The sequence below is a fragment of the Bos indicus genome, chromosome 9 (assembly GCF_029378745.1).
Source record: "Bos indicus isolate NIAB-ARS_2022 breed Sahiwal x Tharparkar chromosome 9, NIAB-ARS_B.indTharparkar_mat_pri_1.0, whole genome shotgun sequence".
Lineage (NCBI taxonomy): Eukaryota > Metazoa > Chordata > Mammalia > Artiodactyla > Bovidae > Bos > Bos indicus.
The window spans coordinates 90,333,740-90,351,684 of NC_091768.1; the positions used below are offsets into that span (position 1 = coordinate 90,333,740).

A 17,945-nucleotide genomic window follows, 5' to 3' on the forward strand; every position below is an offset into this window, starting at 1 on the left:
AATAATTGAAAACTGAAATTAAAGACACCATTTACAATAGCATTAATATATAAAACTTAGGAATAAATCTGACATAGGATGTGCAAGACATGACAATTAAAAGACGAAACTGCTAAGAGACATTTTAAAAGATGTAAATGGAAGAACGACTATGTACACAAGTTGGAAAACTCAGTGCTGTCAAGATGACAATTCTCTCCTTCTCATCTAATCCAATAGATGAATAGGTGCATTGCAAGCTCAATCAAAATCGCAATTTGTATGTTTGTAGAAATTAACAAGCTAATTATAAAATTTATGTAGAAATAAAAAGGATCTATGATAGACAACTTTGAAAAAAAATTTTAAATAGAAAAGGACTGTCACTACTTCATTCCAAGACTTATTAGTGATCAAGGCAGTGTGGTTTTGGAGTTCAAGAGACAAATAGGTCAATTAAACAGTACAGAGTCCTGAAATAGTCCCTCATGTTTATGTAAAATTGATTTCTGACCAAGATGCAAAGACATTTCAGTTGACAAGAAATGAGTCTTGTCAACAAATGATGCTGGAGCAAGTGGACACTCATTTCAAATGATACCTCCCACTACATTCCAAATGTAAACTGCAGATGGACCACAGACCTAAATATGAATTTTAAAACTATAAAGCTTCTAGAAGAAAACAAAGGAGAAAGATATGTATGCTCTTAAGTTAGGCAAATTAGTTTTTTTTTAATTAAGTTATTTAATTGGAGGCTAATTACTTTACAATATTGTAGTGGTTTTTGTTATACATTGACATGAATCAGCCATGGGTGTACATGTGTCCCCCATCCCAAAGCCCCTTCCCACCTCCCTCCCCACCCCATCCCTTAGGGTTGTCCCAGTGCACCTGCCCTGAGCGGCCTGACTCATGCATCGAACCTGGACTGGCGATCTATTTCACATATGGTAATATACATGCTTCAATGGTATTCTCTCAAATCATCCCACCCTTGCCTTCTCCCAGAGTGCAAAAGTCTGTTCTTTACATCTGTGTCTCTTTTGCTGTCTCGCATGTAGAATCATTGTTACCATCTTTCTAAATTCCATATGTATGTGTTAGTATACTGTATTAGTGTTTTTCTTTCTGGCTTACTTCACTCTGTATAATAGACTCCAGTTTCATCCACCTCATAAGAACTGATTCAAATGCATTCTTTTTAATAGCTGAGTAATATTCCATTGTGTATATGTACCACAGCTTTCTTATCCATTCGTCTGCTGATGGACCTCTAGCTTGCTTCCATGTCCTAGCTATTGTAAACAGTGCTGTGATGAACATTGGGGTACACGTGTCTCTTTCAATTCTGGTTCCCTCAGTGTGTATGCCCAGCAGTGGGATTGCTGGGTCATACGGCAGTTCTATTTAGTTTTTTAAGGAATCTCCACACTGTTCTCCAGAGTGGCTGTACTAGTTTCCATTCCCACCAACAGTGTAAGAGGGTTCCCTTTTCTCCATACCCTCTCCAGCAGTTATTGTTTGTAGTCTTTTTGATAGCAGCCATTCTGACTGGCATGAGATGGTACCTCATTGCTGTTTTGATTTGCAGTTCTGTGATAGAGTGATGTTGAGCATCTTTTCACGTGTTTGTTAGCCATTTGCATGTCTTCTTTGGAGAAATGTCTATCTAGTTCTTTGGCCCATTTTTTGATTGGGCTGTTTTTCTGGTATTGAGCTACTTGAGCTGCTTGTATATTTTTGAGATTAATTGTCAGTTGCTTTGTTATTATTTTCTCCCATTCTGGAGGCTGTCTTTTCACCTTATTTATAGTTTCCTTCACTGTGCAAAAGGTTTTAAGTTTAATTAGGTCCAATTTGTTTATTTTTGCTTTTATTTCCATTACTCTGGGAGGTGGTTCATAGAGAATCCTGCTTTGATTTATGTCAGGGTTTTGAGGTTAGGCAAAGTTCTGAGATGTAACACTCAAAGCATGATGAGTTAAAGACAAATGTTAATAATTTATATATGATCAAAAATAAAAACTCTTCCAAAGACACTAGGAAAATGAAAGATAAGACAAACTCTGATAAAACACTTGTACCGACTGTATACTCTCAAATACCAATAATAACACACAAATGATTTGATAGACACTTGACCAAAGAAAATGTACGATGGCAAATAACAATGGCAAACATCATCAGGGAGATGTAAATTAAAACCACAATGAGATACTGCTACAAACACATTCAAAGGCTAAAATTAAAGACAGACTATACCGTGTGCTGATGAGCACATGACATAAATGGGACTCTCATACACTCCTTGTGAGAATATGAAATAGTACTCATTGACTTCCCTGGTGGCCCAATGGCTAAGAATTCACCTGCCAATGCAGGGGACAAGTTTGATTCCTGATCAGGGAAGATTCCACATGCTGAGGGGCAACTAAGGGCATGAGCCACAACTGCTGAGCCTGTGCGCCACAGAGATCCTGCTCTGCAACAAGACAAGCCACTGAAATGAGAAGTCTGGGTGCTGCAAAGAAAGTGTAGCTCCTGCTAACCGCAACGAGAGAAAGAACAAGCGCAGAAACGAAGATCCAGTGCAGCCGAAAATAAATAAAATAGTAGTCACTTTGGAAACATTTTGGTATTTTCTTAAAAAAGTTAAACATATAATGACTATATAGCCCAAACATTCTACTACTAGATATTGGAAAGCAAAAGTGAGAGTTGCTCAGTCGTGTCCAACTCTTTGTGACCCTGTGGACTACACACTGTCCATGGAATTCTCCAGGCCAGGCCAGAATACTGGAGTGAGTAGCCTTTCCCTTCTCCAGGGAATCTTCCCAACCCAGGGATCAAACCCAGGTCTCCTGCATTGCAGGTGGATTCTTTACCAGGTAAGCCACAAGGGAAGCACAAGCATACTGGAGTGGGTAGCCTATCCCTTCTCCAGTGGATCTTCCTGACCCAGGAATTGAACTGGGGTCTCCTGCATTGCATGGACATGGAACAACAGACTGGTTCGAAATAGGAAAAGGAGTATGTCAAGGCTGTGTATTGTCACCCTGCTTATTTAACTTATAACATCATGAGAAACGCTGGGCTGGAAGAAGCACAAGCTGGAATCAAGATTGCCAGGAGAAATATCAATCACTTCAGATATGCAGATGACACCACCCTTATGGCAGAAAGTGAAGAGGAACTAAAAAGCCTCTTGATGAAAGTGAAAGAGGAGAGTGAAAAAGTTGGCTTAAAGCTCAACATTCAGAAAACTAAGATCATGTCATCTGGTCCCATCACTTCATGGCAAATAGATGGGGAAACAGTGGAAAGTGTCAGACTTTATTTTTCTGGGCTCCAAAATCACTGCAGATGGTGATTACAGCCATGAAATTAAAACATGCTTACTCCTTGGAAGGAAAGTTATGACCAACCTAGATAAGCATATTCAAAAGCAGAGACATTACTTTGCCAACAAAGGTTCGTCTAGTCAAGGCTACGGTTTTTCCAGTGGTCAGGTATGGATGTGAGTTGGACTGTGAGGAAAGCTCAGCGCCGAAGAATTGATGCTTTTTAAATGTGGTGTTGGAGAACTCTTGAGAGTCCCTTGGACTGCAAGGAGATCCAACCAGTCCATTCTGAAGGAGATCAGTCCTGGGTGTTCTTTGGAAGGACTGATGCTAAAGCTGAAACTCCAATTCTTTGGCCACCTCATGCGAAGAGTTGACTCATTGGAAGACTCTGATGCTGGGAGGGATTGGGGGCAGGAGGAGAAGGGGACGACAGAGGATGAGATGGCTGGATGGCATCACCGACTTGATGGACTTGAGTTTGAGTGAACTCTGGGAGTTGGTGATGGACAGGGTGGCCTGGCGTGCTGTGATTCATGCGGTCGCCAAGAGTCGGACACGACTGAGCGACTGAGCTGAACGGAACTCCTGCATCGCAGCCAGATTCTTTACCAGCTGAGCTACCAGGGAAGCCCCTCTCGATATTTGCCAAGAGAAATTAAAGAATACAACTTGCAAAGACTTATATATAAATGATTTTAACACCTTCATTTCTGGTAGCAAAAAAATGGGTGAAAAATCCAAACATCCAACTACCAGGGTGAACATACATGTAAACAAACTGGCATATCCGACAGTGTATTTCTTATTAAGAGAAAGGATGAATTACTGTGCACATAAAATGGATGAAACTCAAAAGTAATATTCATTGAAAGTAGTCACATAGTACAAAGTGATTTCATTTATAGAAAATTCTAGAAAAGACAAAGTAATCTACAGTGACAGATCACTGATTGCCTGGGGACTAACAGGAGGGATTACAAATGGGCAGGAAAAAATGATAATATTCATTACCTTCATCTGGCAAGTGATGGCTTCATGCATGTGTATGTCAAATTACATACTTTAATGCTTTTGTTTGTTGAAAGTTCCTTTAAGAAAACCATTGTTAATTTCATTGGAGATTTTATTCCATTAGAAAGACACACCCATTTAAGATAATCCATTTAAGATAAATCCTCTATCTTGGTTTCCTGTTGAGATCAAGGGCAAAGCCCTTAAGCCTCTAAGAAGCCCATTGATTGAGATGAATCAAGGTAATCTGAATCAAAAACACTGGTCATTGCAAACACCACCCTCCTCCAACACAAGAGACAAACTAAACATGGACATCACCAGACGGTCAATACCAAATTACATTCTTTGCAGCAGATGGAGCTCTACACACTAAGCAAAAATTATAGCTGGAGCTGACTGTGGCTCAGATCATGAGTTTCTTATTGCAAAATTCAGACTTCAATTAGGGAAAACAACTAGACCTGCCTCCTGTGAAACCTGTATGCAGGTCAAGAACAATTAGAACCCAACATTGGAACAACAGACTGGTTCCAAATTGCTAAGGTAGTCCGTCAAGGCTGCCTATTGTCACCCTGCTTATTTAACTCATATGCAGAGTACATCATGAGAAATGCCAGGCTGGAGGAAGCACAAGCTGGAATCAAGATTGCCGGGAGAAATATCAATAACCTCAGATGTGCAGATGACACCATCCTTATGGCAGAAAGAAAACAAAAACTGAAGAGCCTCTTGATAGTGAAAAAGCAATGAATGAATGAATACACCAGAATTTCCCAAAGTGTGTTTTATGATCTTGCTTTGATCCATCTTGAAATGCTTATTTCAAGACCCAATTCCACTACTAAGATACTGGGTGGCAAGAAAATTGAAATTGGAATATGTAATTCTACAAGTTTGAGTAAACTCCAGGAGACAGTAGAGGGCAAAGGATCCTTGCGTGCTGTAGTCCATGGGGTTGCAGAGTTGGACAGGACTTAGTGACTGATTAGATGATCTTCCCTGGTGGCTCAGACGGTAAAGCATCTGCCTACAGTGCGGGACACCTGGGTTTGACCCCTGATGGGAAGATCCCCTGGAGAAGGAAATGGCAAACCACTCCAGAACTCTTGCCTGGAAAGCCCCATGGACAGAGGAGCCTGGTAGGCTACAGTCCATGAGATCGCAGAGTCGGACACAACTGAGCAACTTCACTTTCACTTTAGTGACTGAACGACAATCTCACAAGGTTCCCATAAGGAGACAAAGACCCACTCAATGCCTTTCCACACGTCAGTCTCCTACAGCTTCTTCAGCTGTTTCTAAGATTTAAATGTTTACCTACATAAAAGATTCACATTATTTATCAAGCTTGTAACAATTTTATTCATAATAGGAAAAAAATTACTTACATATATATACAAAAGACATGTATTTTCTTACTCTGACATAAAAAACACAGAAATATGTACATATGTACAAAATATTAAAACATTCAAACTTTACAAATAAGGAAAACAAGCAAAACTTCACCAAGGATACTTTTTTGGGAAATACACTCTAAAAAAGAGGTAAAACAAAGGTGACGAGACATTTACATGGAGACACCAGAAGCTGATATTTCAGTAGATATTATTAATTTGGTAAAGCAAATAAAATAATGTTAATAGATGGTAAAGAAGATTTACTTTTAAGACTGTTGAGGTAAAATGACATGGTCTTCCTTTGCCATAAAATGGAATGAATTTTATTTTACCTCTGAATCACAATCATCATAGTTCCCCTTTTTTCCTTAAAATATTTATATTTTCTGATTTACATTGAGAATTTTAAATTTTTTCACTATTAAATTGTAAAATATTTTAATAAGTTGTGTACCCTCTTTTTTCACTGAAGGGAAAAATCCCATGTATTACACTGATTTCAACATAAAATTGAACATCACAATACATTTTTTTTTTTTTTTAGTTAAAACCTAACATTTTTCTAACTAGCCTTCATGATCGATCTCAATTGATGTAATAAGCAATCATAACCGTCGTAAATTCTTCTTGCTTTTCTTAGTACCAGGCACAGGACCCATTTTATAACTGGCTTTTAGGGGCTTGCCATTTGAACAGTCTTCGGTGGTATGATAAGTACACAAACACTTTGTACAATAATCAAATCCACAGCTTTCTCGTTTACAGGTTGCCCGTTGTAAATAGCAATCATATTTTGCAGGTGAATTACAGCGAATACAGGCTTTAAGGCTTTCATTCTTTTTCAAAGTTTTGGCGACCTAGAAAGAAGAAAATCCATACACGTATTTTACTAAGAACTGAATGTAATTTAGCTAGTCAAAACAAGGGCGCTTCCCCAATACACGTATTAGAGCACCAACACAACTCCTGCCTTTCAGGATCTTACTGCTCAACGTGGGAACAGACCACTGTCAACTGACCCAGTGGTTATTGTAGCATTAAGCTACAAATACGCTCTAATTCATAAACGCTACTCACACATCAATGCCACCTTTTCTGTGGAACCAGGAGTTGGTTGCTCTTTTACCTCTAGCTTTTCTTTAAAAAAAAAACCTTTCACATTATATGGCATTTACCTTTATATAGCTATGAAGGTTACCATGTTTCCCTATCTATGTAGTGCCTGATAAAATTGACTTTTTGCTTAGCTCTCTCTTCCTCAGTTATCAAAGGCAATAATTGTGAAATGTAGTATTTAAGTTTTAGAAGAAACTTCAAGGTTTCTCCTTATTCTCTTAAGTGTTTCTAAATTAGAGCTCAACACCACTGAACTGTCATAAACAATGCCAAATAATGTCTATTATTTTTGGCATAGAAAGACATCTCTGTGTACTTTCCTAATTTGATTACTTGAGTCATAAACGGTTTTCTTACTCTAAATCCTTTTAACAATAAATACCTCGTTTCCAATTTATTGATAAACAAAAAATTACCTCAGAGAATTCACTGTGTCGACTGTAAGTAGAATGTTTCTGATCACCTGGATCAGGTAACTTAGTTCGAGCATCTTTTTTGGGGAGAGTCTGGGTTGCTGATTTTTGCACAGATGCTAAAGGGGTTCTGAATAAAACATACTCTCTGGTCGAAGCGTGTGGTGAAAACTTAATGTTTTTTTCCTAATTAAAAAAAAGTTTGAATAGGATTAAAAATTATCCTCCTATATTCTCAATAATCAGAAATTTTTATCATGTTTATACATGTAAAAAAGGGCAAATGAGAATATAAAGGATTTATTCCTGTATTCAATTTACCTGCATGTGTGTAAGCACAGCCACCCACAACTATTCAAACATTTAAAGCCTAACAACTAAGTTACTGAGAGAAACTACGAATCAGAAACTGTGAGAAAGCAACTTTACATGCTTAGTACCCAGCATTTAATACATGATTTATAAAGCACTACCCCCAGAACAAAAGGTCATTCTTCCTACCCACCAGTAGATGGCAATAGTCACATTCAAGTGTCACATCAGTGCTGTGAAAGGATTCAAAACAATCTATTGAGGTAGAAAATTTTTCATTAACACCAGCTTATGGATAAAGAAACTGAACCTGGAGAATTTAAGCAACACTCGACCTTAGTCTGCCAACTCCTAAGTCTGAAATTTTAATCGTGTGTTGATCTTTATTCTCAGAAACATCTCCAAAGTTACTAAGTATTTTGCAAAGTGAGTGAATTCCCTTCCTACACTAAAAATCTTCTATATGTAGATAATTTTACTACTTTGTAACAGATAAAATCCCAGCCCCTTTATCTTTGTATTTTCTTTTAATGAGTTATGAATGTAAAGGATTTCCAGATCTGTTATCTTTACTATTTCCCTCTCCCATTTCAAAGGTAGAGAGCACTAGCTGTTATATCTTAAAACAACTGCATAGACTTACAGTAATTCTTTGTATTGCTTTATTATACAATTGTAATGCCACCTTGTCATCTTCCAGAATCTTCTTCCAAGTTGTGCTCACTTTAGACACACTGGAAAAATAAATGATTATAAAGGGAACAATTAAGCACCATGAAGGCTAAGATGAATCTATTACAGAAACACAACCAGTGCAAAAAAGAAATTTCTATTAGCAGTGCTTCATAAACCTGACTATACTTAGAACTGCCTGTGGCACGCACTTAAGATTTAAGGATGGCCCATGCCGTCACTTGGGTTTAGTTGGTCTAAAATGGGAGCCAGGGCTCGAGCTCCCCCCCGCCCCCAACCTTTTAAAAAGTTCACCATCAAGTAATTCTAAGTAGATCTAGGCTTAGGAACCCCAACACTTCATTTTTTCACAATATCCACAAATATCAAATCGGAAACTCCATTGTGTATATAGCTATTTATTAACATTAGACAAATTTCAAACATGTGACACATTGCTACTAGTAGAAATCAATTTAAAAAATCCATTTTGTTAACAAAAATGTTGTGATGTTGATTATCCCTCAAGAAGCTAGTCAATAATAAAAATCAATACTTGTGCCTGTTTTGGTTCAGTTATATTTCATGGACCAGCGTAAAGTAACAAAGAGTACTCCTGAAATTTTTTCAAAAAGCCAAAAATGAACCAAGTTGGAGGCAATCTAATCCAATACTCTGGATAATCATTTTCTCAATTGTTGTTTAGTTGCCAAGTTGTGTCAACTCTTGCGATCCCATGGACTACAACCCGCCAGGTTCCTCTGTCCATGGGATTTCCCAGTCAAGAATACTGGAGTGGGATGGGGAGAGGGGTTCAGGATGGGGGACACATGTATACCCATGGCTGATTCATGTCAATGTATGACAAAAACCACTACAATACTGTAAAGTTAGTAGCCTAAAATTAAAAAAAAAAAAAAAAAAAAAAAAAGAATACTGGAGTGGGTTACCATTTCCTTCTCCAAATCTTCCCGACCCAGGGACTAAACCCAAGTCTTCTGCATTGGCAGGTGGATTCTTTACCACTGAGCCACTACTGCTGCTGCTGCTAAGTCGCTTCATTTGTGTCCAACTCTGTGCGACCCCATAGACGACAGCCCACCAGGCTCTGCCGTCCCTGGGATTCTCCGGGCAAAAACACTGGAGTGGGTTGCCATTTCCTTCTCCAGTGCATGAAAGTGAAAAGTGAAAGTGAAGTTGCTCAGTTGTGCCTGACTTCTAGTGACCCCATGGACTGCAGGCTACCAGGCTCCTCTGTCCACTAGGGAAGCCCTAATTCTCTGTTGCTGCTAAGTTGCTTCAGTCGTGCCCGACTCTATGCAACCCCATAGATGGCAGCCCATCAGGCTCCCCGGTCCATGGGATTTTCCAGGCAAGAGTACTGGAGTGGGTTGCCATTGCCTTCTCCAATGGCAATTCTCTGTTATCTCATCCTAAAAGGTTTTCTCTGGTTGGATAAAGAGGAAAGGGCAGTCAGTAAAACGTTTCTAAGAAATAGTCATAATCAGACCCATTTGTATGTTTCTGCATTTTTATCACTTTTAAACTTGAAAATGGTCTAAAAAGAACAGAAATAATTACTTCATACTTTCAAGTGCGACAAAAATCAAATTCCCATTGGACCTGTACAGCAGACCCCTAGGCTGTTGTTTTTATAGTTATGACCAGAAGATGTAGCTTAGATATGAACAATTTCAGAACCAAAAGAAACAAAGATCCTAACAGAAATAGCTTTCACTAGCATAATATGAAATTTGAAGTAACTGGATTAAAAGCATACTTTCATCACCTCAATTAAAACTACAGTGCAAGACTACACTACTATCTTTGCATGAGCTGGTAGTGCTGAGCTATCTAACAAAAATATTCACGGATTATACTAATACATACACTCAGAGCAACAATACTTACTTGATTAAGTCCATCTCACTGAGTTGTGTTAAAATATTTGCTAAGAGATGTTTGAGTCCTCTTCGAAAGAGTTCACTGAGAATATCTACACATTCGAGGCCCATTTTCCTACCAATTATATTCTGTAGTCTAAAATTTCCACTGGATATAAATTCCTTCAGCTTCTCCCAATCTATTTTAGGATTTCGTTTACAATTTTTTTTTAACGTTGAACAAACCACTTTTTCAAAATGAAGAGCTGGCAGCAAGTTTTTGTTGGGATACTGGTCTGGGCTTTGTGTCTGTAGCAGGCAGCATTGTGGACTGTCATTGAAACTTTCCACCAGGGCAAGGCTACTGTCTTCATGTTCACTGAGGCCACTTCGTTGGGAAAATGAAGAGTAGCCACTGTCTTCATAACATCCGCTGGTCTCTAGTTCTTGTATGTTATTGGAACTATCAAGTGTTTGTTGTATGTGTTGATTTTCCTTGTTATGCAATGGCTTGCTTTCAGGTTCAAGTTCTACAATCCTGGGGCTCACAACGGGGGACCCAACATCTGATACCCTGTCGTAGTCTTTAATGCAGTCTTTATAAGAACCTTCCAAATATGCAGTAGTGTAGGAACCTTTTCTTCTACTGTCATCAGGCTTTACTGGTTTAATTCCAGAATGAACATGGTTATAGTTAAAATCACACTTCATTTTGACAGAGAGAGTGGAACTTTCTTCTTTACAACCTACAAAAAGAACATAACATTACGCCCGATGGCAAAAATTTCCATATATATCACTACTTCTTTAACTTTGGGATACAGATTTAATCACTTTGCATTCTTTCAGAACTGTGTACTTACCATGAAATTAGCTATGAAATTATCCAAGTATAATGTGAGAAAATATTACTAAAACCTAATAAGTACATATATCTTATTCTTGAGGGAGTACTTCAGTACAGTCTGCTTTTAAATCTGGTGTAACTATACCATCTGGCTTTTAGAGTCGTATCTGAATAGAAAATAGTGACAAAAGGGACTATTTAACAAATAGTCTATGCTTACAGAATAAGGAAATATGATGCATCAAGAGTAGGGCCTGAGGTAAGAGACATCCCTAGAGAAATCAAATACTTCTAGAAATATGGTTAAGATAATGGAAGACGGAATGTATAAGGGTCAAAACAGTTTTGATAAAAGTTGCAAAAAACTTATATATTTAAATGTCAGTAATTATTATAACTGACTCATTGGAAAAGACCCTGATGCTGGGAAAGACTGAAGGCAAAAGGAGAAGGGGGCGGCAGAGGATGAGATGGTTACATAGCATCACCAACTCAATGGACAAGAACTTGAGCAGACTCTGGGAATACCTAAGAACAGGGGAGCCTGGTGTGCTACAATCCATGGGGTTGCAAAGAGCTGGACACAACTTAGTGACTAAACAACAATTTTAAGTCTTATAATAATTAATCACAAAATCTATAGGAAGTTTAGAGAAAGGACTAAAGAGCCAATAAATTTAATCATTTGTAAGTTAACCACTGGGGGTTTCCCAGGGGGCACCATGGTAGTGTTTAGAATCCGCCTAAGCGACAAAGCACACAGGCACAAATTAACCACACTAGTGACTTCTGGGGCAGGATGATTTTGCTGAGGGTTGTCCTGTCTGTTGCAGGATGTTTAGTAACTTTTAGCTATCTGATGCCATTAGCAGTCACTATTCCTCTAGCAGGACAATAAAAAATGTCTCCAGCAACCATTTATTGCCAAATGTTGGGAGTAGGGGGAAGTTGTGGGTGTATGTGTTAGTTGCTCAGTCATATCCGACTCTTTGCGACCCCATGGACTGTAGCCCACCAGGCTCCTTTGTCCATGGGATTCTCCAGGCAAGAATACTGGAGTGGGGGAAGTTAGCAGAGGCAAATCTCCCCCATTCTTAGTTAAGAACTGCTGTTTTAAAAGATGATTAGGATTTCTAGCAGGCAATAGTGGCTGGGAAGGAATATAGTAGATGGGTTTAAGAAAACTGTTTAGCATTTTTTAAGGCAGAGTATATGGATTGTATGTGCTTCTAATGTACTCCCCCCATCTACTATACTATACCTCCTGCAAACCAATCACAGGTAGGTAACAATTTACCCTATAAGTAAATATACCTAAGTACAGTCAGTATGTTTAGTCTGTACTAAACATTGGTAATCTGTTTATATGGAATTTACTGTTTTTACTTAGAACAGAAATGCTAAGCGCTAAAGGACACCTTGTAGATAGAAACTTTCTTTTAATTAAGTTTAAATTAAAAGTTTAGGGACATAAATATTCCCCCAATTAACCCTAACTCTAGAACAAATTATTCTGAGTTGTTCCCTTGTACTCAGAAAAGAGTAAAAAATTCTGAGATTTTCATTTTGGCCTCAAGTAAGGAATTAAGTATGATTTAGCTAAGACCACCCATGTTATCTGAAGATAAAGAAACCACCAACAAAGACACGTTTTATTTTGTTTAGTTCCCTAAAGGGAATGGGCATGTTCAGTCGTGTCACACTTTGTGACCCTATGGACCATATAGCTCACCAGACTCCTCTGTCCATGGAATTCTCCAGGCAAGAATACTGGAGTGGGTTGCCATGCCCTTCTCCTGGGGATCTTCTATGACCCAGGGATAGAATCCCGTCTTTTGTGTTTCCTGCAATGGCAGGTAGGCTCTTTACCACTAGCACCACCTGGGAAATCCTAAAGGGAAGAGGCCTGAAACTATATCTCAGAAACTCAATTCTTTTCAAAGGTATTCTTCCTCTGCTGCCTTTACAACTCAGTTACTGAAAGACTATCCTACAGAACCCTGTTCATTCAACATTATTCTCAAGAGTATGGACAGTTCCTTAAATTCAGAGCTAATAATGATTCAGCTACTTTATAATTGTTTAGAAGTCAACAATTTCCAACATTCCCAAACATATGTTCAAAACTCTGAGGTAGAATGTGAGCCAACGCTCAGTCATGTCCGACTCTTTGTGACCCCATGGACTTCTCCAGACCAGAATGCTGGACTGGTAGCCTTTCCCTTCTCCAGGGGATCTCCCCAAACCAGGGATCAAACGCAGGTCTCCTGCATTGCAGGTGGATCCTTTACCAGCTGAGTCACAAGGATCATTAAAAAAGTGTGTGTGTGTGTATATATATATATATATATATATATATATATATATATATATATATAAAGCTCACAGTTCGGAGACCTCTTGAATCAGAAAGATGAGGACTAAGAGTCAATCCTAAAGGAAATCAACCTTGAATATTCATTACAAGGACTGAAGCTGAAGCTCCAATACTTTGGCCACCTGATGTGAACAGCAGACTCAAAAGACCCCGATGCTGTGAAAGACTGAAAGCAGAAGAAGGGGACGACAGAGGATGAAATGGTTGGATGGCATCACTGATTCAGTGGACATGAATTTGAGCAAACTCCAGAAGACAGTGAAGGACAGGGAAGCCTGGCATGCTGCAGTCCATGGGGTCGCAAAGAGCTGGACACAACTGAGTGAATGAGCAATAGAGAGTCTAGCTCTGCCACTTCGTTTACCCAATGCCTACTTAGTGACAGAGTCTTGAGAAGGAAAGAAACTAGCCACAGATCTTTTGAAATCCTGGTATCTTGAAAGCCTTGTGAAAATCCAGACAGAGATGGACCCTGGAAGGAAAAGTGTTGAACTTTCAAGGAAGAGGAAGGCCTGCAGGGCTGTGACTCAGTATACGATAGGGGGATAAGGATTGAAAATTAATGTTGAAGAGATATAGAATGCTATAGGATTTTTAGGGTAGACTGGTTTAATTCATTGTGTAATAAAGAGCCTCTGAGGGGTTCTAAGTGAGACATCTGGTTAACACTAGGATTTCCCTGTAGCTCAAACGGTAAAGAATCTGCCTGTAATGCAGGAGACCAGGGTTCGATTCCTGGGTTGAGAAGATCTCTGGAGAAGGGAATGGAGATCCACTCCAGTATTCTTGCCTGGAGAATCCCATGGTCCTATGGACAGAGGAGCCTGGCAGAATAGTCTGTGAGGTCGCAAAGAGTCAAACATGGCTGTGCAACTAACACACAAACACACAAATAAATAAACAAATGATTGCCAGCTATGGAAAATATTGGATTATATGAATAGGAAGGTATAGGGTTGGTCAAGAAGTTCATTGGGTTTTTTCAAAAGACACTGTGGAAAAACTTGAAAACTTCTCCTGTGACAAAATTTGAACAAACTTCTTGGCTAATCCAATACAAGTGAAAGCAGGGAGGGTAGTTGGAAATGCTTATCACAGGAGTCTAGAGTTGGATACCCAAGACTAGGATGACCGCAGGGCAAATAAGAGATAACTGAATAGATCTGAGATCTTTTCAGAAAGGTAAAGTCAACAGAGGTTGGTGATACACTGTATTAGATGTGAATACCCTGGGTTTAAATCATGAGCATCTCAGGTGAAAAACAAAAAACTGAGCAAGTTAACTCTTAAAGCTTGTTTCCTCATGTATAAAATGCAGGTAAGAAAACCAAACTGGACTAAATGCATGGTGGAGTTTCCATCACATATAGTTTAATAAACAGAATCTATTTTCACTATATTATTTTTGTAAGCCAAACCCTTCATATTCTTTATATTTAAATCACGAACATGTTCAAAGTGGCAAAATACATTCTACACAGACTTATGCATTTCAGATTATATTTTCCCCTAGGAATCAAATCCAACTTCAAATGAAAGTCCTGGCTCAGCCTTTTGCCATTTTGTGATCTAGAACATTGAACTGGTCTTTCAATTTCTTTAAAATGGAAATACTATATCCATAATATCTACCTCATGGAGTTGGTAAAGATTCACCATTGCATTTTTAAAACCTCTTATTTACCAACTCAATAGTCCAATCATGAAAAAGTGGTATTAGGTAGTTAACTGTACAAAGTTAACTTCTATTTAACTTCCCAATGTAGATTTAACATTTCATAGTAAAATATAATACTTAAAAAGACTATAGTGCTTAAAGTTAAAAAATCTTTACAGCTATCCCAATGCTAAATAATTAAGTACTACAACCTCCAGTACCTACAAGATAACCAGCATGTGTCCAATACCAATGAGGCATGGCTAGTCCTTTAAAAGAACCTCAAGACCTGCTGCCATAAACTGCAAAAATCAGTCATAATCCCCAAGAGAATATTTTAGAAAAGCCTATTTCAGAAATATTTGAACGCAACAGATTTTTACATTTCATTTTCTTAAATTTTCAAATATAGAAAAAAATCTAGGGGACAGCAAATACCCTCGTGAGGGGCAAGGTAGTAGACAACCGAAGTTAAGCAACCAAAAAAATCCCTTCTTAAAGCCACCAATCTCCAGAATTTCAGAGGGTTTTGAGTCAGGGATTTCTAGACTAAGACTTAACCTGTTAAATTATTTTTTGAGTCTTCTAGATTCCTTTTCTAAAGAAAGGACCGTCTTTCAGTGCTTACCAAATATACACCATCAAGTTGTTAACTTCTAAAATTTTTCACAATTTCTAAAGTAAAATGAATGCAGCTGGGTCTTTTTAAGAGACAGCAACAAAGAGGATAAAAGTTAAGCATTCATTTGGGTGCCTTCCATTCCACCCAAGAGCTGGAATAAAAGATTGGGTCTCCAGAAGCACAGGGGAAAAAAAAAAACAAACTAATTCTTCACTTCTCAGATGATCTTCCCCAATTCTTCAAAATCAGCTACATTTGGACAAATTCGGGGTTTCTGCATTAAAAATGCCCTTTTCCCTCCTTCCATTTCAGTCCAGGCCTTGAGACTGAGTCACTCACTGGGTTCAAGGAGGGAAAAAAGGAGAAATTAAACGTTTTTGTTCAGACATCCCCAACAGAGCCTTGGCCCGATGAGAGGGGTCCCTTCATTTGGCGGGCATTGGAGAAGGGGAGACCCTGGAAATCCCGAGGGGTCGGAGGGGTGGCCCTCAGGGCGCGGACCGGCGGAGGAGGCGGGAGATAACAGCGAGCACGATCTCCCGCGCCCGCCAGGGAAGACTGAGGTGGCGAAAACCTGGGAGGACTGACTTCCGACCTGAGTGCGGGGCAGGAGTGCAGAAGGGGCGCTGAAGTGAGGGGTCGGGCACCCGGCTGGACCCCGAGGGCCGCTGGCTCGCGGGCCCTGTCAGCGCCGAGGCTCAGGTGTGGGGGAGGGGCGGCAGGGGGCATTTGGCGCCCGGGCCCGCGGGGTGGAGGCAGGCAGCCCTGCCCAGGGTGAGGAGGCCCCGACCCGCACCTCCCAGGGGGGCTGGCGCCCCGGCTCGCCGGCACAGCTGGACCCAGGCGCGCCGGCCATCCCGCCCCGGGACCTCTGCTTCCCCTCTCCGGCCTCCCCCCTGCCTTCTTCCTCCAGGTCCCGGGGGAACCGCCGTCCGCCCTCCCGAGACCCAGGAAGGGGCCGCACGGCTGGACTCGGGAGGGTGTCGGGTCCAGGTTGTTGTCCACCGCCCCCCACATCCCGCCACCGTCATTCCCCCGCGGGCACCCCTTCTGGAAGGCGCGCCCCGCTCGCACCCTCTCCTCTCACCCACCGTCCGAGGGGCAAGGGCGCCCGGCGGCTGTCAGGGTGCCGTAGCTGCAGCGGCAGGAACCGGAGAGCGGCCGTAGGGAGCAGCTGCAGGGCCGCCGGCTCATGCCAGGGGTAAGAGAGGAGTCGGCCTCAGGTGAGAGAGCTGCTGCCGCAGGAGGAGAGCAAGCGGCCAGCTTCTCAGAGCTCTTATCTTCCAAAAGGCGCCAGCTGGTACTTTTAAAATCTTTGAATTTGGTGCCCAAATCTGCACGGCCCAATGGGGCACGCAGCTCACACGCGCGATCCAATGGGAGGGCGGCGGGAGGGCGTCCCCTCACTCGCGCCCAATGGGAGGCTGCCGAGGCGGGGCCGAGCCGCCAGGCCCAGCCTCCTTCCTCCCTCTCCAGCACCTCTCGTCCGGAAAGATGCGGAGGCCGGGGGCGGGGCCGGGGCGGGGCCTCGGAGCGCGGGGAGGCCTCGGCTCGGCCGCACGTGGAGGGCTCCTACCACGCACGCGCGTTCCCGCCACGCTCTCCTGCAGTCTGAGGGACCGGCCTCCGGCGGGTCCTAATTTCATCCTGAAGGCGGCTCCGGCTTGCGTCTGAGCAGCTCCGATGGGTGCAGAGCACGGCCGACTTCCTCCGGTCATCTCTTCAGCGGGAGTTTGATGAGCGGCGACTCCTGACTGTCCGAGAATGCAGACTTTCCGGAAGATGAACCCTCCCCCCAGCTCGGCTTAGCCCGCCTCTCTAGGATTTAGGCGCGCTCCTCTCGCCTTCTAGTTTCGCCCCTCCCCCTGCTCAGCGCTTTCGCGCAAGCGCTGGTGGCGGGCGGCCGCCTTGGAGTTGGCGGGTTGGCGCTTGCGCGCTGGGGTCCCCCGCGTTTCTCTCAGGAGGCGGGGGAGGCGGAGAGCCCTGGGCAGCGGTGGGTGGGGCCGCGTCCCTCAGGCGCGCGGAGCTGGTCCTGCCTCCTCGGTGGCGGGAGACCCCGACTGACTTGAATCTCCTTGGGCCCGAGCTGAAGGGATGAGACTGGGACAGTCGCTTTTTTGTAAGCGTGTTTGTTTTTTTACTTTAGACCATTGTTCCTCAGCCACCTTGCTTTAATCACGGACGTTTAAGCTTATTAAATATATATCTACTGTACTCTCCTGGGTTTCCTTTCAAGTGCCAAGCACACACTGTAATCCTATTCCAGAATCAATGAGTGAATGAATCAGTCATCCTGTCCTGGGAGT

At 41.5% G+C, this 17,945-nt stretch overlaps 1 protein-coding gene across 2 annotated transcripts; it reads right to left on the reverse strand.

Moving 5' to 3' along the window:
- Nucleotides 1-2,054: 2,054 nt before the first annotated feature.
- FBXO5 (F-box protein 5) lies at nucleotides 2,055-17,540 on the reverse strand. Of its 2 annotated transcripts, XM_019967615.2 has the most exons (5): nucleotides 16,731-17,536; nucleotides 10,165-10,882; nucleotides 8,225-8,315; nucleotides 7,273-7,455; nucleotides 2,055-6,597 (listed from the first exon to the last, which is right to left on the reverse strand). In XM_019967615.2, the coding sequence occupies exons 1-5, from the start codon at nucleotides 16,831-16,833 to the stop codon at nucleotides 6,346-6,348; spliced, it is 1,347 nt and encodes a 448-aa protein (XP_019823174.2). In that variant the 5' UTR covers nucleotides 16,834-17,536; the 3' UTR covers nucleotides 2,055-6,345. The 2 variants fall into 2 exon arrangements, with proteins under 2 accessions (XP_019823174.2, XP_019823175.2); XM_019967616.2 differs by lacking the exon at nucleotides 7,273-7,455 and having other exon boundaries at nucleotides 16,731-17,540.
- Between the last annotated feature and the right edge of the window lie 405 nt (nucleotides 17,541-17,945).

What these genes read in the sequence shown, in the direction of transcription:
- FBXO5 (XM_019967615.2), bottom strand. Translation starts at nt 16,833, where the DNA reads ATGAGCCGGCGGCCCTGCAGCTGCTCCCTACGGCCGCTCTCCGGTTCC. An exon ending in GCGCCCTTGCCCCTCGGACG is followed by an intron (nt 10,883 to 16,730) that starts GTGGGTGAGAGG and finishes TTCTTTTTGTAG; the next exon opens with GTTGTAAAGAAGAAAGTTCC. An exon ending in AGTGAGATGGACTTAATCAA is followed by an intron (nt 8,316 to 10,164) that starts GTAAGTATTGTT and finishes TTATTTTTCCAG; the next exon opens with TGTGTCTAAAGTGAGCACAA.